The 19,001-nt window shown below is 58.0% G+C and overlaps 2 protein-coding genes across 2 annotated transcripts; one reads left to right on the top strand and one right to left on the bottom strand.

Moving 5' to 3' along the window:
- Nucleotides 1-490: 490 nt before the first annotated feature.
- Nucleotides 491-14,124, bottom strand: FBXW5 (F-box and WD repeat domain containing 5). Its single transcript, XM_055720233.1, has 9 exons — nucleotides 13,973-14,124; nucleotides 13,586-13,799; nucleotides 10,780-10,937; nucleotides 9,965-10,139; nucleotides 8,939-9,087; nucleotides 7,136-7,622; nucleotides 4,220-4,367; nucleotides 2,949-3,161; nucleotides 491-2,469 (listed from the first exon to the last, which is right to left on the bottom strand). The coding sequence occupies exons 2-9, from the start codon at nucleotides 13,776-13,778 to the stop codon at nucleotides 2,223-2,225; spliced, it is 1,770 nt and encodes a 589-aa protein (XP_055576208.1). The 5' UTR covers nucleotides 13,779-13,799; nucleotides 13,973-14,124; the 3' UTR covers nucleotides 491-2,222.
- Nucleotides 14,125-14,523: 399 nt separating this feature from the next.
- Nucleotides 14,524-18,623, top strand: C8G (complement C8 gamma chain). Its single transcript, XM_055720247.1, has 7 exons — nucleotides 14,524-14,711; nucleotides 15,539-15,678; nucleotides 16,481-16,551; nucleotides 16,898-17,005; nucleotides 17,328-17,429; nucleotides 17,764-17,802; nucleotides 18,339-18,623. The coding sequence occupies exons 1-7, from the start codon at nucleotides 14,556-14,558 to the stop codon at nucleotides 18,350-18,352; spliced, it is 630 nt and encodes a 209-aa protein (XP_055576222.1). The 5' UTR covers nucleotides 14,524-14,555; the 3' UTR covers nucleotides 18,353-18,623.
- Nucleotides 18,624-19,001: the final 378 nt, after the last annotated feature.

Here is a 19,001-nt window from a genome sequence, read left to right as displayed (position 1 = left end):
CACCTTGGGGCAGGGGGTTATTTCTGTACTGGGAGCTTTCCGCAGCTGCTGCCCTCCACCTGCCCACCCCACACCCCCCCACAGTAATGCTGCACGGTCTGACCAGCACTGTGGAAAAACTAGAAATCAAGGAGAGACAGAGAAGCCAGGATGGCCCAGCTCTGGACCATCCTGAAGCCCACAGTGCTCAGCCTTGGCAGCAAAGAGCTTTCCCACAGCCGCTATGAACTGCTGCTCCCCTTCTTCACGGTTGTCCCATCCTCCTCCACAAGGACAAAGGAAATTCAGGCAATTCTTCTGCCTCTTTTCTCTCTCCTCCTGTTGTTTCACAGTGTTCCGCCTGCACTCCATGGCCCAGGGCAGGTAACTACACGTTGGTCAGCTCCTGCCGCAGCGCCCCAGCAGCTGTAGGCACAGTGGTGTGACACTTCGGGCCTCAGCTCTGCCTCAGTAGAACAGCACTGAGAAAAACAAACTCGCACTGCAGAGATGCTTTAGCAGAATATCTATTCAATGCCATAGTGAAGAGCAAAACTCGGTACAAACATAAACCCTCAGTGCCTTGCTCACTACTACACCGAGCCAAGGGAGAAAAGATTTCACAATCTTGGGGGAGGAAGGTGGAAGGTAGAGGCCGTTTGCTGTGTGACAGGACAGAGCGCTGATGTGGATCCTGCATGCACACACACAAAGGACTCCCTTGTTTCTGGAAGTCCTGTGAAGACAGAAAACCTGAGTACAGGGGTTTTGGATAAAGCCATGGGCACCTGCTGGGGCCCAGCAGAACACAGGTACAAACCCTCCCACCAAGGGCCACAGGAGCTGTTAAAGCTGTCAGTGCCTATCGGGACAGTATCTGCTGCCGGCTGTTAAGTCTATTTGCAACCCAAGGCCATGAGTGACACAGACAACTGCCCCCGGTGCTCCCAGGGGAGTCCTGAAGCACCTCCCCCAGGACCCGGCTCCTTTCCAGACACAGCCCAGCTCCCAGGAGTGACTGCGGCTCCTGGGGGACCCACCAAGGCCAAGTCAAGATTAGGAGCTTAAAGAATAGGCTCTTATATTTGGGTACCAGCTGCATGGAGAAGAGCTTCAGGGACAGGTTAAACCCACTGAGTTCACAATTGCTACAAGTGAGGCAGCTCCACCATCAGAGGGGTCCCCAGCAGGACCTGGTCACCAAACCCATGGCAAGACAGCCCAGGTGAATGGAAGCTTATTCAGCTGTCACTTCAGGCAGAGGAGGGCTGCGTTCCCCTGTCACCTGTGGTTAAATATCTGCAGCCACCCCTGGGTGCCTACACCTATCACAGAGAACATACCAAGAGAACCTAAAGTGCCACGACTTGAGTAGCATGGGAGGGAGGTGACCACAAGACCCACCAGCCATCCTCACAGCTGCCTCCCTGGGAAGGGGCAGCAGATCCCCTAGAATAAATACATTACCAATGCCATAGCTTATTTAAGTGCTCCTTAGCCGAGGAAGACAGAGGGCAAAGCCAGCACCGTGTTACCACCAGCCCTCCCCCCTCTCAGGTTTGGAAACTGGTGATGCCAACACATAGTTGCTAACAAGGCATTGAGGGGGCACTGGCTGCATCCCTGGGGGGCCACACAAGAGGCCAGCCAGGCCCCTCCAGCCCTGCCTCCCCTGCTGCAGTCTCCCTGCCCTCCAGACAGACACCGTGCGGCAGGAGGCACTCGGCATTACCCAGCAGCCAGGGGAGTTGCCTGTGGAGGTTTGGGACAAATAAATGTTAATAAAACTACTATTAAAAGAGTCCTGCAGTAAGGCAGCACAGCACTGTACTGTGGCTTCTGCCAAGTGCTCTGCAGCTAGTAGCTCTCGACGAGGTCAGCCGTGTCCCAGCTCACACAGTACAAACACTGGAGACGTGCCTCAGTCTGTTCTCAGAGACCAAAGCTCACCCAGAGAGAGCTGTGACCAAGTAGCAGCGTTCGTGCAAAGCCGTGGGGAGCCCACCCTGCAGTGACCAGCTCAGGCTGCCGTCTGCTGGGCCCACGAACGAGCCCTCAGCTCTCACGTTCTGTCTTTGAAGCAGACGCTCCAAGGAGGAAGAAATTCCCCCTACCCGTCCCCTCCTTGACTTGGCGGATGGGATTCGCGTGCCCAGAGCTCGTCTCTGTTGTGCAGGGCTCAAAACTCTGCAAGCTCCAGAGGTGGCTGCAGTGAGGAAGCTGCAGGAGCAGTGTACCTGGGTTCAGCTTTTCTGGTTCATGAGCCAGGAGAAGAGCAGTTTCCTGGGCCTGGGCTTCCTGGCCTGCTGGATGCGCACTGTGCGAGGGGAGCGCCACACCTTGATGGTGGTGTCATCGCTGGCCGTCAGGAGCAGCTCCTGCTCCACCGGGCTGAATGCCACGGAGTTGACCACATTGTCGTGCTGCAGTTTGGCCAGGCAGATGTTATAGTGCCGATCCCAGATGTAGCCATGGCGATCCTCTGCCCCGCTGCAGCAGACAAGACACAGGGAAGGAGGTCACCCCAGCAGCCCCGACAGCGTGCCGCTCCCAACCCCCTTCCTCCCGCGCCAATGGGAGGCAGAGGGTGCCCCAGCCTCCCCCTCAGCCCCACCACCCCTGAGCAAGTCGGCTCCCTCCAGGATCTAGAGGCTGTTTGACAAGCCCCTTCCTCTCACCCCGCAGCACCTGCTGCCTGTAGCCCCCAAGAAGGGCATTTGTCACCTGCTGCCAAACACGCCACAGCTCAAAATTTCCCCTTTCCTCACCGATTTCACAACAGGACCAGGGCAAACAGCCTTTAGCAGCACCCTCTGCTCTTTACAAACCTCCCGTTTCCTGCTCCGCTCCCAACACACAGCAGTTGCCAGCACCCAGCCCAGCTCTGCTTGCACAAGCTGCCCACAGCGATGGCCCTGAGGCCGTCCCAGATGAAGGGCAGGATCCTGCCCAGCCCTGTCGCCACACACCTTGCCACAAAGTCCCGGCTGACATCCAGGAAGATGAAGAAGCACTCCTCGTTGGGCGTGTAGGCCCGATGCGCACGGAGGGCTCTTTTCACCTCCTTCATTGTCTTCAGGTCAAACACGTGCAGATCGATCTCCTCAGCGATGGGGGGTGGCTGCATCGGGTCAGAGATGACGCAGTCCCGAGGCCAGGCACGGCTGTTCACGTACAGGTACCTGGGGGAGGGGAGCAGAGGGGTTACCCTGCACCTTGCCACATGCAACAAAGCTCAAGAAACCCCAGCAGCAAATGCGCAGCACTCTGGCAGCGCAGGGCCTGAGCTGTTTCTCTGGTCCTTAGCAAGCCTGCAGCTCAGCTCCCTAAAATCCAGGCTGAAATACGGGAACATGTTGCTGAAACACTTCTCACTGTGTTTGGAAATGGCCAGCACAACGGGGAAGGTGGCCCTGGGAGCTAGGTCAAGCCTCTTTAATACCATTAAAACCAAATGCAAGGATGGTGGTGTACTGGGTCCAGCATGTTGAGGAAGGCAATTCTCCCCCGCTACTCCGCTCTTGTGAGACTCCCACCTGTAGTACTGCATCCAGCTCTGGCACCCCCCCAACATAAGGAGGACATGGACCTGTTGGAGCAAGTCCAGAGGAGGCCATGAAGATGATCACAGGAGAGGTGCTCCAGCCCTAAGAGGACAGGCTGAGAGAGCTGGGGTTGTTCAGCCTGGAGAAGAGAAAGCTCCAGGAGACCGTGGCAGGGGGGTGGAACAAGATTGTCTTTAACGTCCCTTTCAACCCAGACCATTCTGTGATTGATCTGCCTCAGGAACAAGACACATTGCTGTTGGCAGCTCCTTTACTCTTACAAGGCTCCTTGCCTAACCCTATCCTGAACCAGGCTCAGCAGCGCAGAAGGAGAAAAGTATTCCTGCCAAAATTCCTGCTGCTCAGGCAGCAACACAGGCCATCAGCACTGGGACATAAATGGGATGTGAATGACCAGAGCAGCCGATGCAGACACCCTGCTCCATCCACTACAGTCATTTCTTCTCCTGTTCACTCCACAAAACCCCTAAGCAGCTGCCACCCACCCCCTGCAGCATCTGTAGCCAGCAGCTCTGCCGTGCCATGCTCACCTGTGGTGCCATGCTCACCTGTGGTGCCATGCTCACCTGTGGTGCCATGCTCACCTGTGGTGCCATGCTCACCTGTGGTGCCATGCTCACCTGTGGTGCCATGCTCACCTGTGGTGCCATGCTCACCTGTGGTGCCATGCTCACCTGTGGTCAGGGGAGAGGCCCATGCCGATGATGTGGCCATGAATGTCAATGACGTGATCCAGTGAGTCAAAGAACTCATCTGAGCGCCTCTCCTCCCCAAGCACTGGCCCAGCAGTCGTCATCTGATGGGGCAGGATCCTTTTAATCCCTTGGGGATAGAAAGCAGAATCAGGCTTCTGCCAGCAGACAGAGGCGCTGGTGGAAGTCCCCAGGCTTCAAGAAGGGGCTTCGCTTAGTGCTGCTAAGAAAGGAGCACTGGCTCACTGGCCAAGGACCAGGACAGGGCTGCCGTCCCTGCCAGGGTCCTTCAAGCTCTTGCAAGTGGTGCCTTTGGCCAGGACACTGCCCATCAGTGATGCGCTGGCACATTCAACCCCAGACAGGGAGATGCCCAGCACCCAGCTGGTACAGCCACACCTTGCTCCAAGCCCAGCGTGCAGCGTGCTCTGAAGCACCAGGAAGCTGCGCTGGCCTGGGAGATGCTCTGGTTGCAGAAAGTTTTTTCTCCTAAATGAATGCTTGCAGGGCTGGGCCCGTTTCCTGCAATATTCAGCCTGGAGAAGGCCCAGCAGATGCACTGGCTGCGTCAGGGTTTTCCCCTGACACTGTCAAGTGCGAGTGGGGGTCATCCTCAGAAAGCTCCAAGAACAGGGGTTTAAACCCAAAGTGGGCTCAAGCGTTCGTAGCTTTTGAGCTTTCTGACTAATGGAGACACATGCTCAGTCCCCTTCCAGCTCTGGAGAGAGGTCCCAAACACAAAACCATCCACAGTCACTTCCTGGAAGACTCCTTTGAGTCTCAGCAGCTCTTGGGCACACATGAGCTTAATCCTCAGCAGGTCCAAGAAGAGCTGGAAGATGGCCCATCCCACCCCACTGCCCTCCCGAGGGAACTGCTGCCAAACACCCCTGATTTTAGCCCGCTCCCACAGACCAACAAGGTAGGGGTGATACCACACTGCACCTCAAATACATCACTGCATCTGAACTTGGGTAGCCCAGGACCTTCAGGACAGGACCTTCGCTCTTCCACCCAAGTGGCACTGCTCACCAGCATCTTCATCCTCGTTTCCACAGCACTACACTCCCACTTCCAAACTCAGCTACACCGTCCACGAACGCACAAGCCAGCGGAACAGACAGCTTTGCCCATGACTCAAGCCTGCCACCAGCACCAGGGAGACAGGAGCTCAAAGGCAACTCTTGCAGAAGTGCTTGCGTGCCACAGATCAGGCAAGATAGCGTCGATGCCCAGCAGCCAGGAGCACGGCTCCCAGCAGCAGCCTGGCGAGAGATGAGCACAACAGCGAGCTCTTTCAAGTACCAGCTCCTTGGGGGCAGACAGCAGATGCACAAAGGCTGGTTTGACACACACACGCCAATGGGCAAACATAACATTTTTCAGTGACTCATGGCTGGGAGAGGAGCCAAGCAGGGTTTGTCCCTCTGAACAGCCAGGCTGCGCCACAGGCACTGGCCACTGGCCAGGGAGTCACTGGAGTTCAAAGGCACCAAAACCCAGGGCCCTGGGAGGCTGCGCTGTAAGTCGGTGGAGTGCAAAGGCGGGCGCCGCCTCTATGCCACGCTTCGCCTTTGCACGCGGCAGGTCCCAGCCTGCGAGGCAGCATTTGCTCAACGCAGCAGATCAAGATGCAGCGCTGCTTGCAGGGCCGAGTCAGGCAGACCACCTGCCACGCATCCAGAGGCAGGCCAAGGTCCACCGCGTCCGTCTGCAGAGCCAGCCACGGACAGGAGCATGGAGCAGTGCTACAGTCAGTGCAGGTCACATGCCTAACTTGGGTGGGCAAAGATCAAGTGACTCTTCTTCAAGTTGCCTATGGTTTTGGAATCTGCCTTTCCCAGCCTTACTGGGCTGTACTGGTGCAGGACCAAGTAACAGGGAGGTTAGAAGAGCCCGCAGCAGGAAAGCACGGCTGTAACCATGCCCACAGCAAAAGGAACTGAAACTATCTGGCTTTACAGTAAAGCCTTCATGCCTAGAAGCAGCTCCTTCCCTCCTCACATTTCTACTGATCTGTGTGGTCTTTCCCACTGAACTTCTCTACCAGCTTTAGGGGCTTTTGGAGATGCAGCCAGACTATCTGCTTCTGCTCGGACTCTGATAGTCCCAGTGCCTCAACAAGAGAGCCCTGGAAGTCCTAACCCAGAAAAGGTCACCAGCAGCACCATTGCCTGGCTTGTGCTGCAGCTACAGTCCCTTGTACCCCACCAAGCAAGGAAGCCGAGTGCCACCAAGCTGGCATCAGTTTGCCATGGAAACATCTGCTGGGGCAGCTAATAACCCACCGTGAAACCTCTTCAGTACCAAAACAGAGGCCGAAAGGCCCTGTGATGCAGGGTGATCACACACCGGGCAGTGGGGCAGGCAGGCAAGGCACAGAGGCAGGCAGGGCTCTGTCACCCAGAGCTGCGAGACACTGTGCAAGCAACACACATCTCAACTCCAAGCTGCTCAAGCCAGTCTTGCCCTGATGCCCTCTCCACCCACACAAGAGAACAGCACCGAGGCCCTTCCACACACCCCTATGAGAGCAACCGCTGCCCTTCACATCCACCCGCTGGTGTGCAACTCATGGCTGATGTCCTTAAGTCAGAAGTTCCTTCTTGATCTTCTGCTCAGCCCTCACCATGACTTTCTTTTCAGGCCACATGTCAAGCGTAGTAGCAACAAAACAACCCTCAGGCAAGCGCGTGCAGGGTGGAACCCCCTTCAGTGACTGGGGGCATATCAAAAGCTTCCTGTATCAAGAGTCCAGCAGCCTGAGCAAAACTGCAACTCACTCACCACAACAGGCAGCAAATTAACCAGGTCTTTTGCAGATTCAAATTCACAGTGTAGCTGCAGCCCACACCCCCAGGGAGGCTGCTGTGCCCTGGGCTCAGACCACAGCCTTACCTATCTGGTGCGGGGAGTAGGTGAGGCATCCTGTGGTGAAGATTAAGTATTTTGTCTTGCTGTTGCTGTCCGTGGAGAGCAGGTTCAGCTCAGGCGGTTTAGTTCTGTTGCGTACAAACAGCTCAGCCACCTTTGTCTCCAACTCTGTCTCAGTCATGGCAGGCCTCACACGGCCCTCCATGATATCATCAAAGAACTGCTGCAGCCCATCCTCTGCTGTCACACCCCCGTCATCCGGCAATTCCTGTACTGCTGGCTCCAGAGTCTGCTTGGGCTTGGCCTCCTCTTCCTCACTGTCACTGCCAAGATCAAAGACTGGGCAGGTGGAGGTGGAGGAAGCAGCTAGCTGCTCCTCATAGTCCAGGAGCAGGTCTGGGGAATCGTACCGGCTGCAGTCAGCCACCATCACAGTCCGGATAGTGCTGGCATTCAGGTTCTGGATTTTGAACAGTCTCTTCACTACATTCACATTCTCAGACTCTATGCCCTGCAAGCAGAAGGCAGAAGTAAGCAGGAACCACCTCACGTCACTCCTACAGTTCAAACCTGCCCAGACCTTGAGCCGTCACAGCGGACACCAGCCACGCACCAACCTCCCTTCACACTGCTATATGCAGCGCTGACCACCAGAACTGGCCCTAGAGGCTGGCCAGCTTTGTTTCACTCCTTCCCGTCTTGGAGGTGGGCACACAGAGGTAGAAAGTTTCTGCAGGCAGACAGTGCAACAGTGGAGCTAGGAAACACAGAGGCTGGGCAGCCTTGCTGCCACTCCCCCACCTGAGGTTATGTGCTGGTGCTGCTCAGCACTTCAAATGAATTTCAGGAACGGGCCTCTGCAATAAACACAGGTGCAGCGTGAAGCACCATCCCTCTGGCCCACAAGCAGCAGAGGCAGGAGACCTCTGTGCTCCTGTAGTTCACCTGTACCCCTCAGCAGGACCAGCCTGGTGATCTGCTCTGGCAGTCTGTGGCCATGCTTCCAACGCCCCCTGTCAAAGCACGCAAGGTCTTTCCTTGCCTCTTGGGGATGGAAGAGTTGACACCATAGTGTCACTGCAGCAAACAGATGTGGGCATGGGAAGGGTCCCTGCTACCAGAGAATTTCACTTGGGGCCAGCATCAATTATCCATGTTAAAAACCACAAAACGCCAGGATGTGCAGCTGTCACGTTGAGACAGAGGCAAGACATGGCAGAGGAACACATCTGAGCAGCACAAGTGCTACAGAATGAACAAGCAGCAAAGAAACAAGCAGTCCGAGGCCAGCACACAGGTCTCATCACAGCATCAGACAGCACCAATCCACAGAAATGTCATCAGGGACAGGCAGGGCTGAGCTCAGCCTCTCAGCTGCCTCTGTCTCCTGGGAACAACACACCGAGCTGCCAAAAGCGGGAGAACGGCCGTTGCTCAAATACATGCCGGACTACAGGCACCCAAGGCCCAGCTTCATATTACCCAGGACCTCAGCAACCTGCTGCGGCTCAACCACTCTCCTGTTGAGCAACACCATGCTCTGGGGCACTGCAGTCAGGTCCTCATCCCAATTAATGGGGCAAGAGTTACTGCAGTCTGAGGGTAGAATTAGAATATTGCAATGGGTACCACAACATCAAGCGTGGAGAAAACTCACACAAGGGTTGCCTCAAGCTCAAGATCCTGAGGGCAAGTCAGAGGAGACAAACAGGGAGGACAGGAGGATTGGGCCATGCTTCCCTGCTCACACCACCTCCGCAGCTTTTCCTCCCCCAGCAGCCAGCAGGAATACACACTGCCTGTGGAGCTGGAACAAAGGCACCTCACCTGGAAAGCATTGTTCAGCCACAGCACAGAACAGGAGGTTATACGCCCAATCCGATGCAGATTGCCAGATATCAAGTTGGTTTCATTCAGCCAGCAGCCAAACACATCATAGGGTTTATTCCTCACTCTGGAAAGCAGCGTGAAGTTCTCTGAAAGGGAGGGGAAAACACAAGTGTCAGGTGTTGGCTGCTGGCAAGGGCCCTGGAGAAACCATGGCAAAAGACATGGCAAGTGGATTCAAGTCTCCACAGGAGAGGCACTGGTGCAGCACCCCCACCACAAGCTGAGCAGACACCGTCTGACCACCCTCCAGCTTCCAGTCACTACTATGAAGACAGGTAATTCCTCTCTTCTGCAGAGATGTGTGAGGAGAGCATGCACAAGGGAAACCAAAATAAAAGGGCAGCCAGACGGAGCCAGACCAGAGAGCAACCTATCCTCACAGCCTTCCTCCAGTGTGGCCCAAAGCAGACACCCTCAAGGACAAGAACAAGTCAAACACGTACAGAACTTCCTCACTCCTGCCCCTGGGGCTCAGGACCTTTCTGAGCAAGACAGTTGTGCATTTAGCAGCACTCCTCGATTTTTGGCACAGTGGGACTGCAGCACAGACAGTGAGAGATAACACGGTGGGGATTAGCGAGTTTTACAGAACTGCAGCCCAAGAGGTGAAGCAGGCCCCGATGAACAGACTCAGAACACCATGTGAGACCTCATTGAGTCAGAAATGGTGGCCTCAAGACAACAGGTAACTTTGATAACTCTTCCCTTGCCCAGGCTGTCACTTAGAATAGAAGTTAATAAATATATGTCACACTGCCTTTAACCAATGACATGGTGACCTGAGCAGAGTTAAAGTTATCTGGAAGGTTTACCCTATGAAACCGATTGGGGCCAATGCAAGATGGTGGAAGGCAGAACAAGCAGAGGTCAAGGCCACCACACAACCTGAAGAGAAAGGGAACCCCAGCACCCACCGTTTCACACCTCCCAGAAAGCCCCAGTGAAGGTGAGGGAGGCATTTACCCATGCTGATTACGGCAATCTCTCCTGATGAGGAGTTGTGAGGCCCCACAAAGACACCTGACACCAGAAGGAGGGAGTCATCAGAGTTGAACTGGGAGAACTGTGTGTAGCTCCAGTTGTACGGCCTCATGTTGGAGCTGTGCTGCAGGGTGATGTCCAACTCATTGCTCCAGATCTACAGACAGACAAACAGTCAGGAAGCTGTTGAGAAGCCTGGGAGAAGTTCCACTTTATCTGTTCTGCCAGCACTCACCAGGACAAGAAAAAAAAAATATCATTGAAGACCCTGTTTAACTGCCTCTCAGTCCCGATTTTCCTGTCAACTACCCTGACAGAAAATGGCCAACAGCTTTGGAGAGCAGCTAAATGCAGGATTGCTTCTCTGCCAGCCAGTGGAGAAGTTGTTCAGGCAGTGAATGGTACTGTCACAGCTGGATTTTTCAGCAGGTTCAGAGAGATTTCTTCCAAGACAACCACTCACGCAAGACATCTTCTGCAGTGGATCATTATCTCCACACCCTCTCTTAGACCCAACAGCATAACAGGGGACTGATCTGCACCTAGAAAGCAGCCAGAGCCAGGCAGGCACCTCGGCCACCTTCACATGGGCTGGAGCTGGAATCCACAACCCTCAAGGCTACATTTGCAAGAGTCATTAGCTCTGTGGCTTTGAGAACAACTCAGCATCTGCAGGAACCAGCCTAAGACCAGGGACACCTCCTCTCCTCAAAGTAGACTTCCTAAAGGCTGCTCTCACAGCTAAACCCCACTAAATCAAAGCTGGAAGGGTCGTGCAGGAGAGACTGATGCTTTACCTTGACGGTACAGTCTTTGGAGCACGATGCAAACAAACAGCCAGAGTGGGAAAAGCTGAGGTGCAAAACCTGGTCATTGTGCTCCTTTAGGGCCTGCACTTCCACACAAGGGATGGTGTCGTAGAGCCTCTGGAACTCATCATACCAGGAGACGGCAGCTGTAACACATCAGCAGGGACACAGGACAGGAATGTAAGCGGAGTGAAGTGACGGACCCGAGCTAAACATGGCAGCTGCAGAACCAAGTCTTTGGGAGCTCTGCTGGGGCCACCATCCCTATGGCTTCAGCTGAGTTAGCAGGGTTTAACATTTTTCTCAGCAGCTTCCCCAATCCCACCCACAGAAAATCTTTGCTTCCACTACACGCCCAATTCCACACCATACCCCTGCTTTCTAAACCAGTACAGCCACTGCAAGAAACATCCAGGGCAGAGCTGTTAGTGTTCTAACAAAAACCTTGCTCAGGACAAAACAGCTGTCAGAACTGCAGGCGTGCTCCAGCACAGCACAAACAAATCATGTGATGAGAGGGAAGCTGCTCCTCAGGGTACCGGCCTCCACTCTGTTTATCTTTATCTCATCTAACACAGAATTAAGAAGATTCCAGAAAGTGTATGAGACCAGGAAAAAAAAACGTCTCCATGTGATAAGAGACGAGGGGTGTGGGGGTGTGTGCATGGAAGAGAGAGAGAGAAAGAAGAATGGGAGCTGGACACAGCATGCCAGGACAGAAGAGGAGCCCTGCAGTGGAGAAGCCCTGCAGCAGAGGAGCCTGGAGCACACTCAGAGGAGTCACACCGACAGCCAATAAAAAGAAAAATAAAGAGGATTTTTAACAAAGTGCCTGGTAAGGCAGCCTACAGACTTCTTGCAGCAGCAAATCCCGAGGAAGCAAAGAGGATTAGACATGTATATGGATAAGGGCCAACTTTCCCAGTTACACTGAACAGGACTGAAGGTTTTATTGAACTTGCTGCAGCCCAGGAGGCACCTGCTCCAGCAGGCAGGGAGCAGCTTGCTGCCAAGACACCCCACCATTGCTCACTAGGCTGGGTGCTTCATCCCCCCCTCTGAAGTTCTCGGTCCTGGCCTGTCTGGCTGGGAAGCAGCCTGGACAAATCCCATCTAGCCAAGCAACCCCAACAGTTCCTCTTACAAGACCCACTGGATACCATTCCTCAAACCACACAGCTGCCCAGGGCAGGCAGGAGATTTCCCTAAACTCCTGTTTCAGCCCCTTCCTGAACCTGCCAGCCACCCTCTGCCCCCACTGCCTCATGAAAGATTTTCACAGCTCCAGAAGCACAGCCTGGGAGGTGCCTGAATATGTTACTGAGTTACACTGACTTCTTAGCCCAAATTAATGCTAAGAAACAGAGCTAGCAGCTTACTAACTAATTTCAGGAGGCTTGAAGAGACTGAGCCTGGTCAAAGAGCCTCAGATAAAAGCCAAAGATAATATCCTCAACTCCACAGAGCTCCCTGGGTCCATGCAAGTGAAGTCACGCAGCCTGAGTCATCCCATCCACATCTCAGAGTCCTTTTGCACTGGTATTCTCTGGTGCAGGGAGATGAGCTCCTGCTGCATGATCCTTGGTAATTCTTCCCATCCTTCTACAGCAACTGCAACTCTAGTCCAAGAAGCCAGTTCCCTCTGCTGTAGCCACTGCTGGGAGCCCCATGCGCACCCTCAGGGTGGAGGACCGAGCACAGCACTCCTGGACCTGTGCAGCATGCCGGGAATGAGCTTTTTGGACTCCACGAGAGACCCACCTTGGCAGGAAGGGCTCCTGTTGGCAGGTCCCCAAGGCCTGCCCAGTGCTCAGCTGCTGCAACAGCACTGGGCTACCCTTTCAGACCACACCAAACTGCTTCCAGCACTTGACACTCAGCTGGGAACAGACCTGTGTCCATATATGACTGCCACCACCAAGACTGCCAACAGCTTTACCCCAGGAAGGCTCCGCCAGGCTCAGTTGATCCCGACTGTTAATAGGTCATTTTCCTACTGTGAGATGAAGCCAAGATCAAGTCCAACCTGCCCCTGCAAAGTGGGTCAGCTACTGCCTTAGCATTTGCCCACTGTACAATTAAATGGCTGCACACCCACCCCCCTCTTTATAGACAGCACTCTCCCTCCACAGCCAGGCTGCAGGTGCTGCCTACGCCTTATGGAAATAGCCTGATCAGCTAATGTGTACTTGCAGCTCTTCCTAGTCCAGATGAGAAAGGGACAGAGCCTGAAGCAGAGGCTTGCTGTGAGGTCCTGATCAGGAAAAGCCAGCAGTGATTATCATAGAATCCAACTGGGCTGTGATGTAGTAGCACGCACTGACTCACTGCGTCTCCTCGGGATCTCCCTCAGCAGCAGTGCCCAGACAAGCTGTGCAGCAGCTACCCAAGAGCACATGCCTAGAAAGAACTCAGAACCCGCTCTTCTGTGAAAGAAAAGGAAACTCAAAACATTTTCAGCCATTTGATGCCTGTCTCTGAAGGGTTTGGGCAGTTCCAGATGCCATCACCACCCAAGCCTGTAGTCTGCTAAGGTGACAGTTTAGTGGCTCAGCCACCCTTGACACCAGAGGACAGAGGGCTGAGCAGCCGAGGGGGGAGAGGATTTTCCTTTCTGGGTTCACGGCAGGGAGGTCTGGGGTGCCACCACCAGGAAACAGCCTCCCGGGGCGGCTGGAGGCCTGGCGCTGAGCAGCCCCCCAGCCCTTGCGGGACTGCCCTGCCTGCTCAGCAGGTTCAGGCCAGCCAGCCCTGCGGGCAGCCATGCCAGCCCCTTCCCCCCGCGCCAGCGCACCTGGGTGCCGGGGCACCTCCCGGGAGATGCGGTAGTAGCGGTAGAAGAGCTCCTTCCACAGGAACTCGTCGCGGGCCACGGCGTGCCACTGCTGGCACACCAGCCCCACCGACAGCACGTCTACGTGGTCCAGGTAGAGGAAGATCTCGTAGAGGACGCTGTCGGGGAGGAGGGGGCCGCCGCCCGCGTCCATCGTGTCATTCTGCCGCCGCGCCTGGAAACAAACGGGAGTGAGGCCTGGCACGGCCCGGCCGCCCGCAGCCCCGCGCCGAGACCCCGCGCCCGCCTCGGGGGGCCCCACAGGCGCCGGCCCGCTCCGGGGACCCGCGGCACCACCAGCCCCGCGCCCGCCCGCCGCCCCGGGCCGCCGCCTCCCCCTCACGGCACCTCGGTGGCTCCGGCGGCTCCGCTGCCCCCACCTTCCCGCTCAGCGCTTCCGGCCTCCCCGCCCCGCGCTTCCGCTACGGCTACCAGGGGCCGCTCTAGCCGCCCCTCTCGGTGGTTCCCCCCGCCGAATCCGCCGCGCCGCTTTCTGCCGCAGGCCGGAGAGCTCGAGCCCAGAGCTCCGCTCAGCGCGCTAGGCGCAGCTAGCCGAGCGCGGCACGATCGCCCCTAAAGCGACAGCTCTGCCCCGCCTCGCCTGATCAGGCCACGCCCCCATCCCATCAGGCCCCGCCCACCAGCCGTGGGGTCGCCCCCCCCCCCTCCCCTCCGGATCGGGCCCCCCTGCTCCCCGGTGGCCCTGTCCGGCCCCAGCTATGGGGACCCCCAGTCCCCGGCCTTGACCCCAGCGTGCAGCTCCCCCAGCCCCAGCCTGCCCTGACCTTGACCCCTGCCTACCGCGGCCCTCCCGGCCTGCCCCGGCCTGCAGGCCCCACCGGCCCCGGCCTGGCCCGGCTCCAGCCCGGCCACGGTGCCGCCTGCCCCCGCCGCCCTCCTGCCCCCACCGCTTCCCGGCAGCGGGCCCAGCATGGCGGGCCTGGGCAGCCTCCTGCTGCTCGGCCTGCTTCTCGCTGCCCCGCCGGGGCCGGCGCTGGGGCTGGGGCCCGGGCGGCGGCAGCGGCCACCCCCTCCCCAGAGCCCACTGGAGAAGGTGGCGGCTCAGGAGAATCTCAGCCTCCCCCAGGTGAGGGGCTGGGGCTGGGTGGGGCCCCACATGGGGCCTGGGGGCACAGCACTGCATGTGGGGCTGCAGCATGGCAGCGGGGGCAGCGCTCTGTCCCCCTGTGTGTCCCCAGCCAGGTGTGACCCTGCAGCACTCCCCCGGCCTGCAGGGACCCCCTCCAGACCTGGCCTTGCAGCCTGGCCCCCAGCCCAAGCCCCCCTGTCCGCCCCCACCGCCACAGTCAGGGGTGACAGGAGCATGAGCCCAGCGCTGCCCTGTGAGGCAGGTGCAGGGGCTGAAGCCTCGCCAGGGACCCCCACCCCGGGCGGCTGCCATCCAGCCAGACCCCCTGCTCCCACAGCCACCTCCAGCCTCAGCCCCAGGGCTGGTGCAATGGTTCTCGACCTTGGGTTTGGCACTCGCTTCCCCCTGCGGCGCTGGGCACGGCCTCCAGCTGGGGCTCGGGGGGCCTGGGGGGTCTGAGCTGGGGCCACAGCATCTGGGCACGGCAGCACAGTGCTTGTCCACCACGCACCCAGAGCTGCACTGTGGTGCTCACAGCCTCGCTGGCAGTGAGGCATGGGTGGGTGCCTTGGACAGCCCCTCCGCGCAGCCCCCCCTTCAGCCTGTCCCCATGCCGGGCTCCTATCTGTCCTGCTCTGTGCCACCCACCAGCTCCCAAACAAGGGCAGTCATGCCCCATGGGCACACCAAGGGGACAGCAGAGGTGCCAAGCAAGGGGAGACATCATGGAAGAAGGGTGCTCAGGGTGGTGGGTGCTCAGGGCAGCACGGTAGCGGGACCCTGAGATAGTAGCCTGGCAGACGGGTCACCTCTGTGCCATGCAGCTTGCAGGGAGGTGGTTCCTGGTTGGCATGGCCTCCCGCTGCAGCTACCTGGCAGAGCACAGCCACAGGCTCGAGGCCACGGCAGTGACGGTGACCATCCTGGATGGGCAGAGCCTGGCCATCAGCACCTTCAGGAAGCTGTGAGTGATGCTGGCCAGTGGGGCCGTAGGCAGGGACGGGGATGCTGCAGTCAGGCCAGAACAGAGCTCGTGCCCTGGCTTGGGGACAGGGGATGCTGGATGGGATGGGATGCTGCAGGCAAGTCAGAGCAAGACCTGGGATGGGGACAGGGTATGCTGGATGGGATGGAGAAGCTTCAGGCAAGTCAGAGTGGGATCAGTGCCCTGTGATGGGGACAGGGGATGCTGGGTGGGATGGGGACGCTGGGCAGGATGGAGACGCTGCAGGCAGGTCAGAGCAGGACCAGTGCCCTGGCCACAGGCTTCAAGGAGGAGAGAGCAAAGTGCAGAGGGATGGTCTGTTGCAGAAGTCCTGGCCACAGCAGGCTGGTACCCTGCCACCCACGTAGCCACCCACCCAGCGTGGGCTTGGGCTGCCCAGGCTGGGCAGGCTGGGGGGCAGCCAGGCCTGGGAAACCAAGGCACCGATCAGGCACGTGGTTGCTCCATGACTGCCCAGCCAGAGACTGGATCCTGGGGCCACCACTGCAGCAGCACAGCTGAGGAGGGGGATCTTCAGTGCATCCATGGGCACTTCCCCCTGCCCTGGGGGTGCTGAGGGTCCAAGCCAGGCTGAGAGATGGAGGGGGAAAGACCCCTTTGGGCTCAGCAGGTTTTTGGGCTCTGCATCTCTGCAGCATCTCCCCAGGGAGAAAACAGAGTCCCGGGAAAACAGATACCATGTGTGCCCTGGCAAGTGGGGCAGGCAGGGACCTGGGCTGGATCCTCCCCAGCCTGCTGACTCTCTCTTCTCCTCGTACAGAGACGGGATGTGCTGGGAAATCAGGCAGCGCTATCTCCCTGCCCAGGCCCATGGACGCTTCCTCCTGAAAGGTGAGGGAGGCTGGGCTGGGGTGGCATGAGTGCTGCAGGGACCGTGGGGCTGGAGCCCCCACTTCCTGCTCTCAGCAGGGCTCTGGTACCTGTGTCCACCCTGCTAGTGCCCTCCCAGTATCTCACCTCTGAGGTCTCAACGTGCCCCAGTGCCAGATGCCATCAGGGGCAGTGCTGCAGACTGGTGCCTGCTGGTTGGGAGCAGCACCCTGTGGGGCTGCACCCACTCTGGCCCTGATTTTCACCCCTTGTACACCCTGCTTGTGGTGAAATGAGGCCCCTGGATGGTGCCGGGGCTAACCAGTGTTTACTGGGACTAACCAGGGCTGTTCTCTGTCTTTCCCAGGTCGTGGGTATGGCAGCAAAGTGGACGTAGTGGTGGGTGAGACAGACCACAGCAGCTACGCTATCCTCTATTACCAGAAGGGCCGAAGCATCTCTGTCAAACTCTATGGTGGGTTGGTGTGCTGGGACTTGTGGCAGATGAAGGATGGGAGTGGCAGAGGGGTGGGAAACCCGTGCTGGGCTCAGGGAATGCCTACCAGTGCCCCAGAGGACCCAGACAGGAATGGGGTCTCCCCGAGGGTCTCAGGCCGCAGATGGAGAATTGTCCCCAAATGCTGCAGAAGGGAGCCAGTGAGCGGGGAACGGGGAACTGGTAACCAGTGTCTCTGAGCCGAAAGACCCCTTGGCCCTAAGCATTGCTGCATTGGGCATGGGGGGCTTTGTGGCAGAGACAGGCAGGGCTCAAAGCTGCTGATTCCCTCCCGGCGCAGGACGGACCAGCCTGGTCAGTGACACTGTTGCGGACAAGTTTGAGCAGCATGTCAGAGCTGTGGGCCTGAGCGAAGATGTGACCTACTACTTCCCCACATACGGTGGGTGCCACGTGATATCCCGGGAGCAGGGGGCACCCATGGTGAGGCCTGCACCCCGAAGCAGGGCTCAGCATCAGGGGTTGGCTCAGCATCAGGGGTTGGGGTCTGGCCCCTCTAGCATGGGGAAGGAGAGGCACAAACACACATGGTTTGAGCAGCTTGGGGCCCCAGGTCACCCACAGCAGGGCCACGTGTGGAGTCTGTTCCCATGCTGCAGCCACCCCAGGGACAAAGATGCAAGGACTGGGTGTGCCCCACAGTGTCCCTGGGGCGCAGGGCTGGAGGATCCTGGGTGCTCAAGGAGGGTGACCGTCCCGGGCTCTGTCTCTTGCAGGGTTTTGCGACTCTGCAGACGAGTTTCACACCCTTGATGGTGAGTTGTGAATACCATGCAATATCCTGGGTCCCCTCCGTGTCCCCAGCCTGGCCCCACATTGGGCACCGTGTGGCTTCTCCCTGCCCTGGCTGTGGGCTGGGCACACTGTGCTAGACCCACACTGCAACACAGCTCTGTGGTCCTGCCCTAGGGGACTGATTGGGCACGGGGAGGGGGGTCCATGCCAGACCATCCCACAGGACAGGGTCCCTCTGTGGCCTTATGTGGGATAAGGAGGTGGCAGACCATCACCCAGGATGGGCATCAGATGCACGCTGGCAAAACAAAGCCCCATTCACCCCCAACATGGGTCAGGCTGGGCTTAGTGGGGTCTATATTGGTGTTTCCTGTAGTGAGGGCTGGTTTGGGATGTGGTGTCCAGTGACAGAAGCACCCTGGGTTGAGGGCTGGGGTCCCCAAGGACAGCCCCATAACTTGTTGTTGGTGCTTGAGGGGGCAGAAGGTGGGTCTCCAGCCCTAATGCTGGGCTCAGACATTTCCCCAGCCCCACAGCACTTCTCTTTCCCTTCCAGAAACGAAGCCATAGGTGTAGACGCTGTTGCTAGGAGGTCCCCAGAGCTCAGCCTTCACCTCATCCAGCCATCCATGGTCATGCAGGACTGATCCAGGGTTTGGTCAGACCCTGCAGCTGCTCTACAGCTCTGGAGCCAGCCCTGGGGCTCTCTGGCTCCTCCAGCTGCACTGGCAGCCATGCCTGTCCTTGTCCTGTCCCCCCACAGCTTTGTGCCACCCCTCTGCCCTGCACCCCAGTGCCCTGCAGCAGCCAGCAACACCCCAATAAATGCCTCAGAGAAAAAGATGTGTCCAGGCAAGTCACCCCTTGATCTGCCCCAACAAGGCCAGTGCTGCCCTGGGATTGCCAGTGCCCTGGCACTGTGCTCCTGGCCCACGGGGTGCCGGGAGGGTGCTGGGGGGCTGTGCGTCCCCCTTCATGCAGCCCCGTCATCCTCTCCCTGAGCCTCACCCCAACCATGGGACAATGAGGCAGGAGTCGTGGCAGTTCCTGATTTACTCTTGGGCGCTGCGGTGCACATGAGCCTGGCTGGTTGGTGAGCGAGGGAAAGCGCTGAGCGCCCAGCACAGCGTGGGGAAAAGCACCCCGTGCCTGGTGCTGTGGGGCTGCGTGGGGTTGGGGGGTGCTAGGGACTGGCACAGGATCAGCCTTCCCCCTGCAA

Source organism: Falco cherrug, chromosome 9, assembly GCF_023634085.1.
Source record: "Falco cherrug isolate bFalChe1 chromosome 9, bFalChe1.pri, whole genome shotgun sequence".
Lineage (NCBI taxonomy): Eukaryota > Metazoa > Chordata > Aves > Falconiformes > Falconidae > Falco > Falco cherrug.
This window is presented reverse-complemented; position numbering and strand designations above follow the sequence as displayed.

What these genes read in the sequence shown, in the direction of transcription:
- FBXW5 (XM_055720233.1), bottom strand. Translation starts at nt 13,778, where the DNA reads ATGGACGCGGGCGGCGGCCCCCTCCTCCCCGACAGCGTCCTCTACGAG. An exon ending in GATTGCCGTAATCAGCATGG is followed by an intron (nt 9,088 to 9,964) that starts GTAAATGCCTCC and finishes CCTCCCTTTCAG; the next exon opens with AGAACTTCACGCTGCTTTCC. An exon ending in GGCTGAACAATGCTTTCCAG is followed by an intron (nt 7,623 to 8,938) that starts GTGAGGTGCCTT and finishes TTCTGCTTGCAG; the next exon opens with GGCATAGAGTCTGAGAATGT.
- C8G (XM_055720247.1), top strand. Translation starts at nt 14,556, where the DNA reads ATGGCGGGCCTGGGCAGCCTCCTGCTGCTCGGCCTGCTTCTCGCTGCC. An exon ending in AGAATCTCAGCCTCCCCCAG is followed by an intron (nt 14,712 to 15,538) that starts GTGAGGGGCTGG and finishes TGTGCCATGCAG; the next exon opens with CTTGCAGGGAGGTGGTTCCT. An exon ending in CATCTCTGTCAAACTCTATG is followed by an intron (nt 17,006 to 17,327) that starts GTGGGTTGGTGT and finishes CTCCCGGCGCAG; the next exon opens with GACGGACCAGCCTGGTCAGT.